Source organism: Contarinia nasturtii, unplaced genomic scaffold (assembly GCF_009176525.2).
Source record: "Contarinia nasturtii isolate CC-2019 unplaced genomic scaffold, AAFC_CNas_1.1 Cnas_scaffold_129, whole genome shotgun sequence".
In the NCBI taxonomy this organism is placed as follows: Eukaryota; Metazoa; Arthropoda; class Insecta; order Diptera; family Cecidomyiidae; genus Contarinia; species Contarinia nasturtii.
The window spans coordinates 2,281,753-2,304,743 of NW_022197486.1; the positions used below are offsets into that span (position 1 = coordinate 2,281,753).

Below are 22,991 nucleotides of genomic sequence, written 5' to 3' on the forward strand. Positions count from 1 at the left end.
GTTGTTGTTGTCAGTTTCGCGTGCTTCGCATTGGCAAGCATCTGTTTAAGCGGATGATATTTTTTTCTCTAATAGAGACATTTTCTCTTTATATATTATATCATTATTTATTCATTTATTTCCTTCCCGAAACCCTTGCAACGATTAGATTTAAATTTTCGATTCAAGTCAGAAGCAGACTTTATTGTCAATTCATCCAACCATGGACTTTTTTTTATTCATTTGCTCATTGCATGTATAACTTTGACTCTGTGAATATAATATATACAAAATAGCGATCAACATAAAAACTTTATGTAATGAATATTCTTCGATCCTCTCTGTTTTTGCCAGCTATAAAAATAATATTCAGCTGAACCGTTTGCCAAAAAAAGTATAGACGTCGTCTCCTCTTCTCTATTTGGATTCAATTCAAAATATAAAATGATTTCGAATTGAATACAGTTTTACTACACTATAGCCGGGACATGGTATTTGTCATATATGTATTTGTGTAGTAAATGGTTTTTAGTTTCATCGAATGTTGCACAGCCTGTCTTTAATCACAATCGAAATTAAAATCGAATAAAAAACGGTTTCATCCTTTCGTTCGTTTGCTTTTTTTCTTGTCCGTTCGTTAGCGCCGCTTGGTTTTTCATCATATATCACATATATGTATATATTTTATATCCTTTGAACGCAAAAAAAATAATGACAGCAATTGTTCTATACCATTTACGGCGACACAATAACAACGGAAAAATGCAAACGAACAACAGAAAAAAATGGCAAAACAACACCACTATCAGCAGTGACAACAACAATGCAAAATAAAACAGAAAAAAAAATCCAAACAATTGAGAAAGGAAAAAGAGAGGCAACGAAAACCAAAGTTGATTATACATTTAGATAGCATTGGCAGACTTTCCGCACCACAGAAATTTATCGCACAAAGTTGCATTTTGTTTATGTTTATAATCTTGTTTATAATTGATTATCTTTTCGATTTGATAGAAACAACGACGACGACTATGATGACGATGACATTGTTTGTTTAGTCGTTTCTCTGTGTGGCTTTCAGATTCGTTTTTCTCTTCATCGCCATTGGACGATATGCGTTCAGTACACGCTGTCATATGTTTACAGCAATAAAATATATCAGTGTCCCGATATTAAATATGCAATTGTTTGCTTGAATTTCATGCTATTCAATGTTCAACCATTTTCAAAATTGGCAGCAATCGCACAACATATAGGGAATGAAGAAAAATATAAATTAAAATTATTGCATAAAACGATGAAATGCGCTTCCGTTGTTCAAAAAAAATCTTTGGAAGTTGGAAGAATTGAAAGAAAAAAGCTTCAATAAATTAATAATATATATAAATGAGTTCTAGTTGAACAAAAGCTATTTGACATTCAAAATGTGCCACGTGATTTGTTGGGCCGAGGACCTTAGCTTATGAATGGGTATCTCGGTTTTTCGCAGTCGCCATAATTCTAAATAGTCATTACACAAAGCACGTTATACATAAATGATCATTATATAAAGTAGATGGAACGGTCTGTGTTTAAAAAATAGTGTCCAGCAAAACACAAAATGGTTACACACATCTAATGTAAAATAGTCCCAATTTTAAAGATTGGCATTTCTCAAAAAGTCCACAAATTCAAGTGTTGTACATACCGGTTAAGAATAAAATACCGAGAGACTACTGTACCATATGCATTGCTCATAAATCATAAAGAAATGTTGTTCGCAGAGAAATTGAATGCAGGCGACATACATAGACCAGTGTATAGTGTTTGGATCTAAAATGACCCTATTCAAAACTATAAACATATTGAATATTTAAATACGTACAACGCAACCATAATCATAATACGTCCTAAAATATATATGTGGTTCATTTTCTTTTTCATTATAGGCAATTTATGATATGTTGGGCGCGTGTTCATCAAACCGACCGGCTGACTCTGCGGAAGAGCGTGCCAAAAATATATTCGCCAAAATGGATGAAAACAACGATGGACAATTAACTCAAGATGAATTTTTGAAAGGATGCTTACAAGATGAAGAACTATCGAAAATGCTTGCACCATAAGTGTCGTACGTAATAGTCTTTTACTCTATATCCCTATCTCTCTAGTCATTACATTTTTAATGGATAGATCGAGTTTTTGTGTACCAACAATCAAATGCTCGTTGCAAATGCCAGCAATAAGTTGTTATATTAACACATTTCGACCCAAAGTATAAACTGTATCGTTGAAGATTTATAATATTATTATTGTTGTTGATCAATTTTATTCGGTCACACAGAGTGATACCATGTGGAATATAATAATGTTTTCAACCAATCAATGTGCGTTTAAACTTTGGCCATTTCGAATGTTTGTTCACATGTAACACAAATGTACTGCTGGTGTTTTGTGCTAAAGTGAACGAAGATGATTTCGATGTTTTGTGTTGCAAGTTGAGACGATGACAAGTGAAAAAAAATATATATATACACACACAGCCATACGAATTGCGACAGAGAATCTATTTGCCATGGTACACTTTTTGCGGACAATATGATTTTCTATCTCACTTTTAGTCAATATGGGACATTGGTACAACGAAAATCACTACAAATGAAAAAGCATTTACCGATCTCAGGAAATCCTTTTAACATGTGCTTCACTATTCAATTGAAGTGGTTTTCGTTTAGTGCACTCGAATCGAAACTCTTCAACGCAATTGAATCAATAAAATAACATTGGCACAACTTAACTATAAGTGAAATTTTAGATGAAGAAGCAAAAACAAGACCAAAACCAATTTTTATTTATATTTCTGTTTTTTTTCTTCTCTCTTTTCTCTTTTTCTCTATGTTATCTTTTTCTAACCACAGGTAAAAAGCTCATCAAGACACTCATTTACACAGCTTCAATATGATTGCAAAACAAACGCAGCGTTTAATGATCGACTCAAAAACATAAAAAAGACATTTCTGTTTACTTCTTATGCATAATTTTGGTTTCATTAAACAAATCTTTCTTTTTTTCCCTGTCTTTTCTAAATTTCTGATGGTGAACATACTATAACCGCCAAAAATGTACTAATCAAAATTTAGAAGAATACAAGATAAAAAATACACATTTGATGATTCGATCATCAAAGCCAATGATATTACCACAAGGCAATAGAGTACAACAACAAAAAAGCACAGTTTTGGTAGTGGCATTAGAAAACATGAAAAAGATTAATTATAGCGCTCATTCGTCACCGTTTTGAGTTGATTGAATGAGAGAGGTGTGTGTGTGTGCGAGGCCAAGAAAGAGAGACAACCAACATGAAATTACTATCAACGCGTCTCTCATTGGGAATAGATGAATAGGGAAAAGGGAGTTTAGAATGAAAAGAAGAAGAAGCAAAAAAAAACAACGTTGTGTGTGAAAGACTATCAAATTATATAGAAGAAAAATGACTATTTATACATGTAGAATGAAGACAAAATGAACAACAAAATAAAAACAGTTTAAATGATATGGAAAATAAGAAAATAAACATTGATAGGTGTTCTGTTTGTGCTCTATTTTCATTGTCAATCTCGCCTGCACTTCAAATACTATATAGTTGTAAAAGCAATCAATCGCGATTTCTCACAATTTTTTTCATTCTTTCTTTCTTTCTTATATCTATTTAAGAGATATATAAATAATATAAATGTTTTGAATTCATGAAGTTAGAACAAAATCAACTTTCTTTTTGTGTAGGAAAACAAACCAACCGCGATCTAATATGAAATATATTCAATGAAAATAAACAAACAAAAAATGAAAACAAAGAAAAAGATTAGATAATGTAGGATTAATTGTATGCACACACTCGGTTCGCATTCATCAACATTTGGCCGTGAATCATTTTCAATACTAGGCCATCATTTCTCACTGCATAAAATCACCAACAAATTCACACACATACCACACAGTAAAAATGAATCTACCTATCCAGTGCACACATTGAAATTCACCCACATACGTATATTTAACAAAAAAAAAGTAAAAGAAGAAAATGAAAAGAAAATATGCATATATATATTTAAACAAAGCAAAAAAAAAAATCGATGATATTTTGTGTTATATGATGATGACTCGATGTCTATGTCTTAAATGAAACTACTTTTGCGAAACCAATCTCTTAAAATCAGCATTTTATTATATTTTGATATAATCCTTTTGGTATCGTCATTTATTCTTTTTGCACAATCATTTCAATAATAATGACATTTCGGTCATTTCATTTTAAATCAATATGCATTTAACAATGCCCATTTCTTTTACATTTTTCGATCTTTTTTTTTTCTCTTCAAAGTATTGAACTCATTGCATTACTTTCCCTCATACACGAGGGGCCTAAAAAAAGCTCGCGCGCACGGATAATCGGCCGTCCGCCTGCAATGAATTAGCTAGGATGTTTATATTACTCCGAAAACTTTTACTTAAGAATAAACACACGTACAATAAAAAAATACATTTCAATGATGCAAAAAAAACACACACAAATCAATGGATGCGCTGCTACTCAGCCATACTATGAGACAGCAGAAATGCACAAGCAAAAAAAGAACCGTTGATCCATCAGTGGAAAGAAGATAATCAGTCAATCAACTGAGAGTTACCGAACGAACTAGCAAGAAATCTCTATTTGAATCACATCTACCTTAAAGTATTTATTATAAACGGAAATAATTACACACAATCTATGGAATATTAACATACAAATAATTAAAGTCTAATTAAGAGTAATGAATTAAAATTGAAACAATAAAACAATCAAGCAAATCAGCAAGCAAACAAACGAAACATTCTACAATTCCAGTAGAGCATGAATAATGGAAACAATTTGTTAGGTTGAAATGTATAAAAAAAAATAACGCAAACTGGAATGCAAACAAATGACAAAACGAGTGAGCGTGAAAACTGGCGATTTAATCATTTGCAATGCATTTTGTGTGTTGCCGGGTTTTGTGTGTTGTATGCCCGCTGTGTGACAACTTAATTTTGTTGCACATTTATCTCTTTTTGTTATACAATTTCCACGAGCAATTTTACTTTTGCAATATATGCAAATATTTAACTTGATGAGATCGGGTCACACTCACTTTAAAGCGACAAAAATCTCGTATATTCATTTCGAGCATTTCACGCTCTTCATCCGATGAAAAAAAAAACAACAACAACAACAACAAAAACAACAGAATGATCAAAAAACACTCACACGTATTCGACGGAGAAAGAACTGTCCATAGTTTTGTATGAAAACATACATAAAATGCACACATGATGAAGTATAATTGAATGTGCATTTATGCACAGTTCATGACAGTTCTCTCGTACAATTTAAATTTTATGAACGGATGTGTGTGGGTTTTTTTTGGTTTAACTTTTCAAACACGAGTTTCCATTTCTACCAAAAATACAACATTCCGTATACTGATTTTCAACATGCATTTCGTTTATCAACCGGTTTTAGAAGAAAGTGAACAAGAAAACCAAGAATTTATCAAATAGATTATATTAACCTGAGGGACACAAGAAACCATTTATTCATGTAGAATTTCTATGCGAACAAAAACATTAATAAGAAATCAAAGTTTTATTGAATATTTTTCTTAATGGTGAGTAATTTAGCAAAATGCACTGTGCGCTATATCTGATTGATTGTTACAGTGAACGATTAACGAATACGAAACATTGACACTTTAGCTTGTGTGCTCGGTGTGTTGTTTGCTTGCTTGTTGGTGTTTTGTTTCGTTTATCGTACAATCGGACATACCACACATTTGCACATAAACACAAACACACACGTACACACAGCAACTACAACAAAAACAACAAACATCATCAACAACAAAGTTTTTTAGACCAATCAATGAGCTCGATTAACATGCACTTATTTTGGCATGTCAATCATTTGATACATCTGTCGCTTGTACACATTTTTATTTCTAAAAAAAAATATTTAAAAAAATAAATGTGTTTTTTCTCAAATATTTTTAACTTAAATCAATGAACGAACCAATTAATGACAACATCGCAAACGTGAAACAAATCAATGGAAACATGACGCGCGACTGCTGTTCGGTATTTTGTATCATTTCTGAATTTAAAAACAAAACAAACAAACAAAAAAAACACAGAAAAATGTACATAATGAATAAAAGCTTCGAGAGCAAAATACGCGTTTTCTTTCGGTTTCGATGTGCTATTATCACAACTAGTCGAAATGGACTCCATTTTATTTCGATTTTTAAAAACAAATGAAACAATCCCCTATTTAATATTAAATAAAACTTTCAATCAATTATGTACCGAAAAAACCAAAAAAAAAAAAAAAAAACAAACCAAAAAATCAGCTTTGATTAAGAAGCATTTCGACTAACTCTTTTTAAACGTCACACGTAAACTGTAAAACAAATGATTTAAAATAAATAAAACAATTTACACAGAAACAAATATTATATTAAAGAAAAATTCATATTTGCTTTATTTCAACAAGACATCGTCTTCTCTTTTTTTATATGCATATTTAGATTTAAAAATTGAATTAAATTATAAAAAAATCTATATATATATGAAAAGAGGTCAGAATAGATTATCGGAATTGGGTGGCATGATGAACCGCATTTACTCTGAGAGTTGAGATGGCGTTTTTTGTGCATTGATAACTTTCGAACGTACACTGAATGCCACGAATCCCAGCCAAATGTGCTATTCTACATAAATTTATCGTAGAAATATACTGTTCAGTCGCATACAACCACAACTGGTTGCTGTCTGACACTGCATTTTAATTCACTTCACCCTTTGCTCGTCATCGCACGGGCACTTGAAGCAACCAAAAACGAAAGCCACTTCTTCATGCGAAATCCTATTGCATGAATATTTGTAAAAATAATTTAACAAAAAAAAAAAAACACACACACATACACAACTAAGAATTCTATTTTCGCGTTAAACTGAACAAAAAATGATGCAAAATGAAACTATTTGTAAAAGTGAAGAGGAACTTTAGTTGAATTAAGTACCAAAACTAATTAAACAACACAGTATGAGAAAAAAAAAAAACAAATAAAAAAATTGATGAAAAAAAGTGAGAAAACAAATTATAGGGTAAATCTATACTACTTTTGCGCACCATTCGATTTTTACGTACAATTTACGGCTATTTCTAACTTAGTTGAATGGGATAGCTATACAAATAAACAGACAAAACTTAAAGATAATATTTAAATTATATTTACGATAATTGTAATAAGATTCGAACTTGAAAAAAAGGAAGAAAAAGGAGAAAGAAACAAGTCACACATAACAACAAACTTTACTTAAATGTGGAAGAACAATCATCAAACAGAAACAAAGTCATTTTCATTCAACATCAATTATCCCAAAGCTTTCAAGCATTTATGTCACTCACACACAAAAACACACACACACACTTAAAAAATATAGATAAATGAAAAAAAAGTAAAAAAAAAAACAAAAAAAGATCTGTCTCTTTTAAGTCACTATGTCCTATTGTCTGCTGTCCAATTAAAATAAAACATTCTCTTCCTATCAAACAAACACAAATTTTGCATGTGCAAAGTTTTCGTCTATTTTAAATGTATGTGCCGGCATTAAACGGCAAAACCAATCAAACCAATGGATATTCCCTTTTATTTATTTTGTTCTTGTAATTTTGAATAACAACAAAGTTTCCACGTTACAGTCATTCTGGAAAATTATTTGCACATATCTTGTATTTTTTTTTTCATCTTGATTTAGCCAGCACAGCCAACGTATCGAAAAAGAAATACTAACAAAAAAAAGACATCTACACTTTAAGAAAGAAACCATTTAAAATAATACAAAAATCGGCATGATACGTGCATTTATACGGTTTTACGCATAGAAAAAAACCGGAGGCCATATGTAAATTCGTACTGTTGTTGAAAGGCAAAGATTCACAGATTTAAGAATAGATTAACATAAAGAACGACGAAAGTATGTCTGGCCACTGGATTATTTATACGCACGCACTATACCGAATTTTGTATAACTTTCCTACAGTGTATATATAGAATACAGCTGATAATTCAAACTACATAAAAATGCATCCCATCTCTTCACCATTTGCTGCATCGTTGTGATGTTTACATTACTCACCCATTCATTTGACTGTTATTTTTCTCATATGAAATATTGACTATTTTAATATCATATTTTGAATGCCTTCTCTTCATTTTTGATACCTATACATCTGTTTCGTTCTCTTTTTTGTACACTTTTCTACGAATGAAACATTTACCGAATAAAAAATCCACAAAAAACATATTTCGAATTAAAAATTTAAAAAATATATATATATATATATAATATACATATATAAGCTGGATTTAAAACTGACAAGACGTACACTTTGAAATCATCAATTCAAAAGTTGTATAAATGAGGGGGAAAATACCACAGAAACAAACCAAAACACGCAAACCAAAACATGGAACAAACAAATATGAGCAAAGCAAATGAACAGAATGTTTATGTAGCATATTAATCGGTTTATTTATGTATTTAATACACAAACATATGATGGAACTGAAATGAATGTTATTATATAACAAAAGAAAATTCTGCAAGATAGAAAAAAACATGAATTATTTAATGAAATAATATTTAAATACAACTCGAGCATGCATGTTTCATGTCTAAAAACTCTTCAAAAACACTTGAAATAAGTATTTACACTTGCTGACATACCAATCTAATTAATGTGAAATAAACACACAAAAAAGACATACACACACACACTCACATCAACAGTATACAAATTGTGCAACAAGAAATTAAGAGTCAGAATTCCATGCTGAATTGGAAAATATGAAATGAACGCTGCGTAATCGAATGATAAAAACGAAAAGTGTTGTCTGTTAGTGAGTTTGAAAAAGGACACATACTTTTCTTGTGTGGGAAACCATAAGATTCCGGATCGACTGTAACGATACGTCCATCTGGTGTTTTATGACCACAATGCACTTTTTTCGAACATATTTCGTAACTGATGAAATAATCAGAAGATTTATAGCAGTGATCAAGTTTTAGAAATGGAATTTTATTTTAATTTTCCAATTTAAAAAAATATTTATTTTAATGTTTCGTTAATGAAATATTCCAAAAAAAATGAAAGTTTATTAGATTTTGAGAGCTGTTACGATTGAACTCACTATAAGATGAAGAGATGCATGTACGAACCATCTTTTTAAAATTAATGTTTCCGCTTCAATGGAAGCAACAGACAAAACTACACACATTCTCTGTCTATGGTAATATTATTACTCTGTCTATGACCATATATTTTACTTTTTAACATGTATCTTTCTATGTTCATGATTGGTTCGAATACAATATTGTTTCCTTTCTCAATTTGTTTTGTTTTTTTCTACCATTTTCCAATTATAATATATATGTATATGTGTAAATCAACAAGTTACGAAATCCTTATGTGCGGTATTGTGAGAATAGTTCTATTTTCAAAACCTCGGAGACACAGAGATGATAATCAACTAAAAAAAAGTCAACAAGAAGAACGATGACGCTCATGATGACGCTACTTCATTTTGCCACTATCGCCATCGACGACGACAAATGAATGAATTATTAGATAGTGAAGCGGCAAAAAAAAAACGATGTACAAAGAAAAGAAATGGTAACGATTATGGGCGGTCGTTCATTATCACTTGTCGTGTTTGTTCCGCATATGGTGTCCGCCATTCATCAGAATCGGATGGATATACATTTGCTGGTTGTGGTGATATCTCATTTCCCATTTTTTCTATTGGCGGTGGCGATTCCAATTTCGAATGGTTTATTGTGAGCTTTCGATTATTGCAATATTTGAAAAATAATCAACGCAATGGATGGAGATTTCGATTGTGCATATGGTCACACAAATGATGACGAATGTCATTCGATAATGTCCCATTGTAATCGCATTTCATTCGAATAATTTGCAATCAACTGAAGAATAAATGATTTCGTTCGTTTGTGTATAAGTTTGGCCGCATAAATTTTCACCGTTTTTTCCACTCTTTTATTTTCTCTATCGTTGTCCGCCTCTCTATCTCTTTCAGTTCTATATATCTTTTAGTTCACGTTCATTCTTTATGATAGATAATTGTCATCATTTTTCATTTTGTCTGACACTTGAATTGCATTTGGTTGCCTATACTACTACTCTTTCAGCTTCAAAACACATCTCTGCCCTACTATGTAATATTTATGTATGATTTTTTTTTTTTTATTTGTATTATGACCAGGCGGCTAAATGAAAATCATTCATGTCAAATAGCACTATCATCCAATTGTCATTAATTTTATTTTTATTACCACAATATCCAATGGGAATGTATAAACTTGAGAACGAAAAGAAAATAGTGCAGAAAAAATAACATATGAAACATATTCTCATCAAACGTGTGTAGCGCAGAGGCATTTTTTTGTTTGGTTGAACTCAAGCGTGATATTTTAACAAAGTTAGTGTACTGGTCTGAGTCACAAACAGAATCAAAACGTGAATTAAAATTACTCGACTTTTTCAATAGTATGGAGATAGAGAATGAACAAAACCAAATGACATAATTTAATTTTTCCTCAAGTTTTGTACAAACAACTGAAGTTTTAACATGAATGAGGTCCTTATAAGAGACGGCAAGAGAAATATATCTCATTTCGATACGATGAGAGATTCCGCATCGACACTTCGGTCAAGCACATTTATAAAACACTTGAACAACCCAAATTATAATTGAAAATTCATTAAATCATCTCTATGGAAGCAAGTTCAAGGCTCTTCACTTTCATACACAAAATATATTACATAACTATCGACTCGGCATTCATCTCAATACGGCTTGCTGCCGTCGATTGGCAAACGATAATATATTTTTTGCATTTTCCTGATAATCAGAGAACAACGAAAGCGACAAGTAGTGTGATGTTGCATTTACATTTATTGCATTTCAAATTCATGTGGCCACACTGAATGTCCATTTCGCGCACTCACTTGCATGCATAGTATGCAATCAGCATATTCATACGACCGTATAATTTAATATTATTGTGATTATAGTATGTGGGCATTCAACCTACATTTATAAATGTTTCATATATGAATTATGTATGCACATTTCGGCATTAGATCACGCAAAACAACCCAATTACGTACAAAGCAATATTCGTCCAGTATTCCTGGCACTACCTTAAACAAAGTAATATGTTATATATGCGTAATTATGATTAATCATCTACACTTCACAATTATTCCAGCATCGCATCATTCGCCAACATTTGCACATTTGCTACGGTGTGCTGTGAATGACCGAAACGATACCCGAAAAAACTCTTGATACGTGCTGTGTTTGCACGTTCCATTAATCTCTTTTTCCATTGTCTGGTTGAGAAATTACACACGTAAGCATAATGAAAAAAAATAAAAATAAAAAATAAAACGTGGCAGCCGAAAATTGATTGAGGGAGGTGAGACTCGAACAATGTTTTCCTCTGGCACAACAAATATGATGGGTGGTTGGTTAATGAATGAAATGAGAACAAACTGTATACCCACAACCAGCGTAGAAACATCGGAAACGAACATCTCAAAATCGCAAAAACGTGAATGAAAACATTACATATACTAGTATGTATATTGTATACTATTATATATTGAAAATACTGAAAATTGAAATTGCACAGGGAAAATGTGAAACATTTCACTTGAAACAAGAACAATCATTAGTTTAGCATTAGACGTGTAGTGAAGAAAGACGAGGACTCGAAGAAGAGAAAATCCATAGTAAAAATTGGCGGTGTAAGTAGATAGTTAGGATACATTTTTTTTCTCGTTGATTCGACCTTAAATTCATTCTTTAACATCTTTAATGCCTATATTCATGCACATCGAAATGAAAAACGTTCTGTCATTTAAATCTTGTTTCGTGAATACAGAGTGGGATGAATAGAGAGAGAGAGAGAGAGAGAGAGAGAGAGATAAGCCAGCCAAGAAGGAAAAGAGGACGAAGAATGATAATCTTATTCTTAGAACGATAGAAAGATCAATGGGTAACCTCATCAGTTGGCGTGTCTGTAAAATACATGCCAACACCAGTATAGTATTCTGGATGTTGTATTGATGTTGATTTTTAAGCCGGTGGTTTTGAGCTTTACACGTACACATGTCGTGTGTATGGCCACTTCTGTAATGTGGTAGTGGTGATGGTGGTGATGTTAAACTGTACAAGTGAGTGATGAAATTAGGTGATTATCATGATAACATAAGCATCAAATACAACAGTATAGTTCACCTCATTTTGAGATCTGCCGCAATGATGAAATTTATTTATTTTGCCATTGTACGTTGTGTAACCGCACGATCATCGCTTATAATAAATGGGCCAACGGAATGTTCACATTTGACACAGTCAACGTACGCACATTTCATAAACTATTATGAGAAAAAGAAGAACAACAACAACAAGACAACAACAACCAAAATTGTTCTCGCTTTAAGTAAAATAATGCGATGGTTTTATACGTGAATGAATCATAACGCGATTTCAGAAAGCTTAGAAGGTATTTGTCTAAGCAGCTGCTGTGTGCAAGTGTGTTCGTGTTTTTGGCACATGTGTGTCGAAATGAAAGACCTAAACGTAAACCGAATGTGTCATCAGCTTGTTTTTGTCGCAAATCGCAGGTTGTGGGAGGGGAATCAAGGGTGTCAAAGGTGTTGTAGGTGCATATGGCATACACGAACAGCATGTGTGACATCCTCATATTCATTTATTTATGATAATATATAGAATTTCTATCGTATATATTCTCATTAACACAACTAATCACCAACTTAAGGTGGTATGCATGTAGTTGAAGTATTTGTGTCATATTGCTTCCCCTTTTGCCACATGTTCATGGATTATATGAACGAAGCAGCCAAAAATCAATTAAATACATTTCTCTTTCACACATAAATGCATTTACTTTCAATCCCATTGAAGATGTACGGTTTTCGCATTGCCATCGCATTTATATATTCTGTCTGTGGAACTTATATTCAAAGTGGAAAAGAACGCTTTCTCTCTCTCTCTCTTTCTTTTGAACATGAATTATTATGAAAACGAATGAATTCATTTGAATGAGTTTTATTTTGTAATTTCAAAAGTAAGCCAAAAATACTGAGCACTTCGTTGATATTACCGACCAAAGGATACTATTAGTCCATACAAAGCTGCTTCATTCGAATTCTCGGCCCGTGCTATAGAATGTATACCGTCTTAATGTTGTTGTGATAAAAAAATGCCACATTAAAAACTCATAATAATACCTTTATATCGCCGTCCATGTTCCGTGTGCTTTTTTGTTGCTGTTTTCGAATTCAAAATGTGAACGGTAGTCGTGTTTTTAATTGCTTCCATAATCGCATGCCAAATTCAGAGAATGGCCAACCAAAGCTAAATAGTATGAATGTAGCCGAGGTGATGGTACAATTGCAATAGCATTCTATCTCATTTAAAAGAGATTTCAACCCGTAAAGTAAGTAAAAAAAATCACAATATAAAAAAAAATATCATCAGAACGTAAAGCTCAGGCTATGATTTTCTATCAGTATGCGCGCCCATAGTGGCGGACATCGTCGTGACACCATTGTGAAATATGGGAAAAATTAAAAAAAAAAATGAAAAGCGGCAGTAATATAAATTTTTACAGAGTAAAATAGTGTGCGCACACAAACGGCGAGAAGAAAAACGAGAAATTCTACTTAATCACATATTCTCTTTATGCAAAGTCTTGCGATAAGCAGCAAATGGAATAGAAAATGTTCATGGTACGGAAACGTAACGAGCACACTAACTTAAAGTTGTCGTAGCCAGAAAATTGACAGAAATAAGCAGTAGCAGTGGCAGCGTGCGCACGCCATCAACATCGACACCATCATCACCAAAAAGAAAAAAAAACTACTACAGAAAACGGTACTTGTACACATACCAAGTAAGCAAGTAAAAAATAAAGAATGAAAAATCCCATAAATTTTAAGAGAAAATTTAAGTTATGTCGAAAGTTTCCATATTTAAATTCTGAATTTCAAATGCGGAATATCGTAACCGATTAAATTTTCTTACGCTCTGTTTGATGTGTGTACACGTTCACAGAAGCGAAAAAAGCACATACACACACCGAAGAAAAACGAACAAGAGAGTGTTATTTCTGGATGTTTGTATTGGTGTACTTTGAACAGAACAAAGAAAAAAAAACAAATGAAATCCAACTCTTCATGATTTTCCATTTTATTGTTCTTTAAAGGAGTGATATTGGGAAATGGATAGGGGAAAAAATTTAAAAAGTATTTCATCGTGCGCTCTTTCTCTCCGTTATTCTCGTGAGAATACGGTGCTAGTGATGCGAGCGCACTTTTTTTTACTAGATGGTATACAAGTATTCCATTAAATTCCTTCAATCATTTATGTTAGACTCATCTGTCTCGCATGACACACTACTTAATTATGTTTCACCCATTTTGCAATTGAACACATTGTATTATTTAAAATCGATAAATTCAAAGTCAAATGACATTTGCTACTGTAAGCTGTCGGCCGTTCTGGGGTTCCCCGGAAATTGATTCGGTTGAAAACTCTTTCGAACTCGAATAATATACAGCGTGAATTTGGAAGGAAATGAATGGAGAGAAAAAAACTGACACTTTCTCGGTTCCTAGTAAGAACTTCCTACAAAAACCTTTACATTCGATGAATTGAGCAAATTGCTAATTGTTTCGAAGAAAATTCCAACTCTTGAAGTCGATGACGGGCGAGAGAAAGAGCGAAACTGAAGAATTCATTTAATGAAGCGAAAAACGAACATTTATTTATTACAAACAGAGAGCTGACGATTGTGGATTTATGCCACGAACATGTGTTTTTTTTAAGGGATTGAGAAAAGCTGACATAATATGTTTCTGCTCTGGCACGGCCTCTGGTATGTGTGCATGCGAGTATTTATGAAATAAACAAAGACAACCGGAACACGGAGATTCAATTTGAAAGCAGGTAAAAGAGATATGCTATTAAAAAACGAAGCATAAATAAAATTTTATTTGTGTAATATACACTATCTTCGTGGTTTGGCCAATTTATAAGTGAACAATGTGCTTGCATTTTATACGGAATAGTGGTGCAATGGTATTATGGTGACAAGCGTTTGTAAATACGCTTTTTATTGAATATGCTATCGCAAAATAAAACAACAAAAACATAAAAAAAATTATTGGTTGCGGTCACAAGTATGATCCCGTTGTTGGTCTTTCCAATTCATTGTTCTGTCGTTGAAAACATCGTTAAATATTGGTTGGGTATATTTTATTTCCCTTGCTCGCGTTGTATTTGTGCCTTCGGCTTACCCAACATTTTTTTAATTGAAAATTAAACGAAAAATAAAGCCACACACACAACACATCTCGCCTCTGAAAGTGATCATGTATTAACCGAGAGACAAATAGGCGGAGACGAATGGAAGGAAGAAGGTTAGAATAGGCAGAAAAGAAAATCGCACACAGATTCCAGGCTATCCAAAAAATATTAGGATTTAATTAAATTTTCCAATTTTTCGGAGAAAACTCATTTTGTATCCCAGTTTAATTGATGTGCTTTCGAGTGTTACCAGTGCAGCCCTCTATCATATGCCCATATACAAATACCCCATATACTTTCGGCAATACACCCATTCATTGCGTTATGTATAGCATGCTATACTTGTACTATTACGAAAAGCGATATAAAATTGACAATTTTTGCCTCTCTACCGCATCCTGAGCGGTACTGGCCCCTCACAGCAGCAAAAAGAAAAAGCAGCAGCAATACGGAATCAAAACCGCCTAGCGCGACCAACTGAGCGAGCGAACGAGCAAAAGTAAAATAGATAAACCGCCATAATACAAAAAGACATTTTGCCATCAAGCCGTTTCAACATTGACTTGAGATACCAAAACGAATGTATATGCTCTTCAGTCGTTCCAATGTCATTTGTATTGTGCCTGCGTAAAGGCGTTTGTCAAATTGAACAATCGATGATGATGATTTCATTTGTACATGTTGTACGGTGTGTATCGGTACATTCGAATATCATTCAATAGAATTGAATGCATAGCATAAAATCGAAAACCATCATATGCATAAATTTGCGTATGGTATAACTCTCAAGCATGGAATTCATACCTTTCCAAAAAACGTATCTAAATACACATGTACACGCACCGACAGCCAGTCGGACAGCAATCAATCAGAGTGAAAAATAATAAGAAGATATATCCGTAAACCATTTAAATGTTGTAATGGACCAAACTACAGCTAGAAAAATGGACGAGAACAGAAGAGTGTAGTGAGCGTGACAAGCACATGGGTATTCAAAATGAATTGGAATATAAATAATATATGAAGCGTTTTATCCCAAATCGACGAAAAAGAAAAGAAAAAAAAACACAAGTGAAGCATTCATCGTACACTTTTCTTTCTATCTATCTACTCTTTCACCATTTTTTTTTTTCTTTCTCTCTCTCTCTCTATTGTTCTTAGTCTAAAAGCATTTTTCACGACACATCTGTACTCGCCAAATACTTCGTGTTATTCATATAGGCTCTGTAGCAAAGCACAAAGATGTGTGCGAATAAAAAAGAGGAAATATAGACGTGATATTTTTTCTGTCAATGCAGAAGCTTTCCAATGTAAAGATTAAAGAAAATGAAAGAAAAAAAACAGATTAGAGGAATTCGCATGTGACCTGTATCTTGTTGGCATTTTTGCCCCGAAAAGCGTGTCCCATTATGTGTGTCGGCGATTGACCATGCCATGTGACTCTTGGACTACGCTAATAAACGTTTCCATACATTTGTGAATATCCTTTTCAGTTATTGGGTCCATACACCGTTCAAAGAGCAAAGACAAAAGAAAAGACGAAACTTCATGCATGTCGCGTTGAGAAAAAGCTTGAATGATTCAAAGAAACAGATACAAACTCATAATTTTCCACATAGATTTGGATCCATTGAATGTTTTCTAAAGTATTGCAGAAGACAAACAGGCAGGCAGGCATCATATTCTATTCTATGTAATGGGCACTTAGCCTGAAAAGTGACAAAGAGCACCAACGCTTTTCCTCGATTCACATTCACTTTCACTTATTGCCCAAAGGAATTCAATGCTCAACTCAATTCACACGCGTGCTTGCCTTCATTCGAATAAGAAAAAGAAAAAAAAACATCAAACGAATCATGAGCTTGATATTTGTTGAAGCTACTAACGGAGAAGGAAAAAAAACCAAGAACGAAGCAAAGAAGTAGAGATAGAACGGAAGTAAGCCCAATAGCAAAAAGCACGATAGCAAAAATAATACAGCAAACGACTGATTTTCATATCATGAGTAAAAAAAGGGTTCCAATTCAATACAAACGAATAAACAAAAACGCAAACGTTAAAAAACGAGAAAATCTAGCCCGAAAAAAAGTGAGTCAGAAAGAGAAAAAAAAATACAGAAAAGTCATGCCAGTAAATGAGAAGAAAAAATATAGATTGAAAGAAGAAGAGATGGTCCCAAAAAATATTTTATAAAGGAGGCATACAGTTGTAATTTATCAAAATCTGACACAGACAATCCAGGCTGCCTTTGAAGAGACTTAATGGTAGCTGGTATAGAAAATCATTAATGTCAATCTTGTCCAAATGTGGATTAGTGCGCGCGAACGACCACTCGGCCAAACGGCCGCTTTACCGCACCGCAAATATGCTGTTTTCAAAAGAAAAGACCGAGCAAAATCGATTTTCAGAAAAACCAAATAAAACGAATACCGATTCAGACAGAAATACACAAAAAAAAAGAAATACACAAAAAAAAGGAAAATTCTATCTATTTATGTGACATCAATTTTACATTTATTGATTATCTAGATAAAGAGAGGATGATCAAGCAGAAAATCGTTTTATTTTCGTCACTTCACGAATTTCATCCAAATACACAGAAAAATTCATGAAATTATTGACATTTGCTCGACAGCATAAACACACACACACACACATACAATCCTTTCAGAGTCTGATATTTCAGACATAGGTGAAATCAACATATCATTCGATCAATCAATCAATCTTTATATAGATATTGTATACACACAGCTTTATAAACATGTAATATGAATAAGAAAAGCAACTTACCATTAGACTGTCCGTTGAATTAATACAAAAAGAAAATACATAACAAACGAATAACAGTATAATCCCAAGAATGTAACTTCATATAGAAGAAGCAGCCGAAACTAATGAAACGTGCTGCGCCAAATTGAGACAATGATTTTAAAAATCCAAAAAGGGTCAAGAAAATATGAGAAGGGAGACAACCGTTCACGAAATATTAAAAACTAATGCGTTCATAACCAAATGCTCGTACACATCGGGAGCAATGTACAACCAAACGAATGAAGCATTATACATTCAACAAACTCCATGAATACCAAATTTGCAGAAAAAGCGTGAAAATTAATTTTAGATGATGATAAAAGGTAGTTCAAAAAAGGGATAAAAAACTTTCTTGAAAATCGAGCGCGAGAAAAAAAATTGAATTGAGGTATGTTTCCAAAGTGAGGTACGGATTGACTAAACTAAAGGAAAGAAACCACAAATTGGCCATGGATTAGATTGGCTTTATTCTAATTAATCGAAAGTAATAATAAAGCTATATCACAAAATAAATCCATTTTCATCTTTTGTTTTCTTCGTCCTATCGCGTCCATATCGATGGTACTTCTTTTTTCATTTACAAATGATATAGCACACATCGATGTTTATGTAAGCGTAAATGAGTTGAGGAAAGATGTAAGTGACGATATCATAATGCGCTATTTTTTTACAACGCGACTCAGCCACGAAGAAGTAAGAGGCATTAAGACCGAAATCATTGATTTTTCTCATTTCGCAATGAACTCCGTCTCGGCGTGTTTTTTTCTGTTCGATTGTTTTATTAGCACTTTGGGTTTTGGCGAACTAATTTATTTCTTGAGAATTAATTAAATCTGGCTGCGCGATTTAAGCGCAAACATGATAAAGACGACGGAGAGAAAAAATGAAAGAAAAAAAAGTGTTAATAATCGCTTAGTCATAACAATTTCTTAATAGAATGTATTTGTTTCGCACGTAAGTCACTGACATCAATACCAAGAGAAAAAAAAACGTTCGATAAAACACAGAGCGAGAGCGAAAAGGATATAGAGATTGAATGAATGGAGCCGAGCCAAGGGGAAAATCGGTACTGAAATACTAAATGAGAGCCTGAAACCCAAACAAATTATAAAAATTCTTTTCGAAAAAAGAGCATAAGAAATTATTGAGCGCAAAACGAGAATATAGAAAACTGAGAGTTAAAACAACACATAGAATACTGAGAGTAAAAGTAGCATATATCGATTTGCTGTTTTTACTCTCAATTCCGTATGTTGTATTTTAACTCTCAGTTTTTATTCTTCTCATTTTAGCACTGAAAATGTATTTGTGTTTATTTGGCACCGATAAATATTATATTTGCTTTTCGTCAAAAACATTTTATTTGGATTCGTATAGAACAAAATGTAATAGAAGAATTTGTTTACAAAGCAATAAAATAAACAAAAACAAATGCTCTAATTTCACGTCGCTACTGCGATACGATGAGTATACTGTGATTCCTATATTTATGCATTGACCAGTGTAAATCCAGCAGCAATTTACCGTTATTCGCTAACACACCAAGAAGAAGATATACAAATATGCTGGTCGTATTCGCACCGAATTTCATGTTGTGTATTATGCGTATCTGTAAAATCTTATTTTTTTTAATTGATCTGCAACGACAAAACTATTTGTCGATTTCTTAATTCAAAATTTGAATTTCAAATCATTGTTTTTCAGTTCACATTATTATTAGCCAAATAGGCTAGTGAATATCTACTGAACGATCGAAAAAACGTGTACGTAGACCGCTTTTGTATAAAAAATATCGCAAAAGAATATTGTAATGGCGCATACAACAAAAGGCAATAGACAAATTGCTGAAAAAGTGTTCAAAGTGCTATCAATCTGTACGAGTTCGGGAAAGTATTGCACCAAAATTGATGTGCTCCAACAAAAACTGATTTTCAATTCGTAGTATTTAAAATCAAACTGGAGTAAAAAACGCTGTTCATTCGATCACACATTAAAACGGCGAAAGTTAAAAGATGCCTCGTTGTATCCAAATCATTTTTGAAAGAGAGAATGTTGACAAACAATTCACTAAGTTAATCTCGTGTCATATTACATGAAAGAGAAAAAATGCAACGCATTGTGACGAAAGCTAAATATAATATTTTTCGGAGTCAAATAAAAACATATTTATTTTCAGAGCAAAAATGAGAAGAATAAAAACTGAGAGTTAAAATATAACATATCGCTTGTTTGTTTTGTCGCTAACTGAAATTATATTCTGTTTTAGTTCTCAGTTCTGTATGTGCTCTTTTAACTCTCAGTTTTTTTCTATCGTATTTTTCATTTAAAATACATTCTTATGCTTTTTTTCCGAAAAGAATTTTTATAACTTGTTTTGGGTTTCAGGCTCTCAAATATACTCAGAAGTATTGAAAAGTACCGAAAAGTACCGAAAAGTACCGAAACGTATCAAAACATACCAAAACGTACTAAATAGGTATTCGTTTCAAAAAAATAGTGAATAATTTTTTCATGTTTTCGACTGTCTTTTTGGTGTTACATGGCAAGCTTGTATGAAACTCTCGGAGACTCGGTATAATGCACAAAAAAAGTGAATTTTTTTTTTCGATATTTTTGTGCACTATACCAAGTCTCCGAGAGTTTCATATAAGCCTGCCATGTAGTAGCAGAAAGACAGTCGAGAATATTGAAAAAATTATTCGTCTTTTCGACTGTCTTTCTGCTACTACATGGCAGGCTTATATAAAACTCTCGGAGACTTGGTATAGTGCACAAAAATATCGAAAAACATTTTTTCACTTTTTTTGTGCATTATACCGAGTCTCCGAGAGTTTCATACAAGCTTGCCATGTAACACCAAAAAGACAGTCGAAAACACGAAAAAATTATTCACTTTTTTTTGAAACGAATACCTATTTGGTACGTTTTGGTATGTTTTGATATGTTTCGGTACTTTTCGGTACTTTTCGGTACTTTTCAATACTTCTGAGTATATTTAGTATTTCAGTACCGGTTTTCCCCTTGAGCCGAGCGCAAGTCAACAATTGCACTTCATAACATATAACACGCAATTGTGATGTGTAGCCAAAACTGGATTCATTTTCATAAATTATCTTGAAAACTAAAATAGAAATTTGTGAAATATCTGGGATATCTATAAATCTATTGTGAAAATTACATGTAACATCTTAGATGCTGCTTTGTTATGGTAGCTTGTCGGTAGCACTTTTTTATGGCTGAATTTTGCTTGTAAAATATCCAAAACTGGTGAAAATAACCATTTTGATTACTCTGAACTTTTTCATTCTGTGCTTTCTCTCTCCCTTTCTTTCTTTTCGCTTCTTTCGGGCTGTTATGAAAGTATGATACATCATTACGCTTGTGGCTGCTACGCATTCATTGTAGCCGAAGAAATGTGTTTAAATTTAACGCTTGCCTCACCCCACAAACAAACGCAAAACATCTGGTTCTCTTTCTCTCTTCGGTGTGTCTCTTTACCATTCGTACACTTTGAAACGTGATAGTTGAATGGTAGTGATTATATCATGTGATTTATGGCAGCAATATTCGTCAAAATGAAACCAAGGAATTCGTGGAAATTTAATTTTAACTTTTGCGAATAACTCGATTTAGCTAGAGTACAAAAAGGAAAGAAACCCCGACAGCCTTTTACTCCAGTTCTTGTTCAATTCGTCATAATCTCGGATACACAACGGTCATATTGTGTATGGCCAGCATCGATAGCAACACTACCAACGGCATCACCAACCATATTAGTTCTAAACATTCACCCGGAGTCAGATGAGAGATGGATCAAGCAAACAAAAACGATAAATTTATCTCATGCATTTTTTCCCTGTATGTCTTGATTGTCATGACCCGTAAATAAAACTATGAATGAAATATCAGCAGCAACATCATCAAGAGATGAAAAAAGGCATCTAAAATCTAAAACTATACAAGAACTAGAGTCAGCCAATTTTTGTGTGAATCACTTCTGGCGAACTCTTATTTAGAGAATGATTGACCCATAACAAAATATTCAACTATCTATTTTTGTACTGTAAACTTAAATCAACTTTACTGGAAAAGAAAAGAAGAATATCCAATGCAAACTATCTTTTCTACTTTCTCTTTCTCTACACAATGATCGAACTTTCTCAGTTGAACAATTAATTATTCAATTTGATCATGCAGAAATGTACAAGTGATAGAGAGCGAGAGAGAGAGAGAGAGAGAGAGAAGACGAAGAAAAAAAGTGGTTTGTACGAATGCTTTTGAATGGAAGAGCTCCCCGTTGAAATATTGACATCGTCAATACATGTAGATAAATTGTATGCACATGAATTGTGCATTAACTAAAAAGCATGAAAGTTCGTTGCTTGTGTTTTTAAAGATGTGCAAAATACTTTCATGCTGTCTATTTATGGATAGCGCTGCGAGTATCACAATTCCGACAAAATTCGACATTGGAATAAGATATAGACCATCGGTTGGTGTCTTTTTCTTTCGTTCAAAGCTCTGTAAAATCGTTGTCAAACTTGTAACTTTTTCCACGAATTTTATGTAGATAATGTAACTGTATTGTAGTGCTTAGTACAAGAATCCGATCCCTATTCACAAAATGCACAAGTCACGTGTTTCTATTTTCCACCAAATCTCAATGTTAATAATATATAGAGGCTGTAAATGGGCAAGTCGAAGAAAAAAAAACCG

General features: G+C 32.9%; 2 protein-coding genes across 5 annotated transcripts in view; both read left to right on the top strand.

Moving 5' to 3' along the window:
* The window catches only part of LOC116350421 (neuronal calcium sensor 2), an 84,131-nt gene extending 76,538 nt beyond the window's left edge, over positions 1–7,593 (top strand). For all 3 annotated transcript variants that reach the window (XM_031782225.1, XM_031782218.1, XM_031782233.1), the window contains 2 exons: positions 1,908–2,089; positions 2,877–7,593. In XM_031782225.1, coding sequence (XP_031638085.1) covers positions 1,908–2,084 — 177 coding nt within the window. In that variant the 3' untranslated portion in view covers positions 2,085–2,089; positions 2,877–7,593. The remainder of the gene's footprint in view (positions 1–1,907; positions 2,090–2,876) is intronic.
* The window catches only part of LOC116350443 (neurocalcin homolog), a 109,125-nt gene that overhangs the window by 76,560 nt on the left and 9,574 nt on the right, over positions 1–22,991 (top strand). The gene's annotated exons all lie outside the window — the stretch shown is intronic.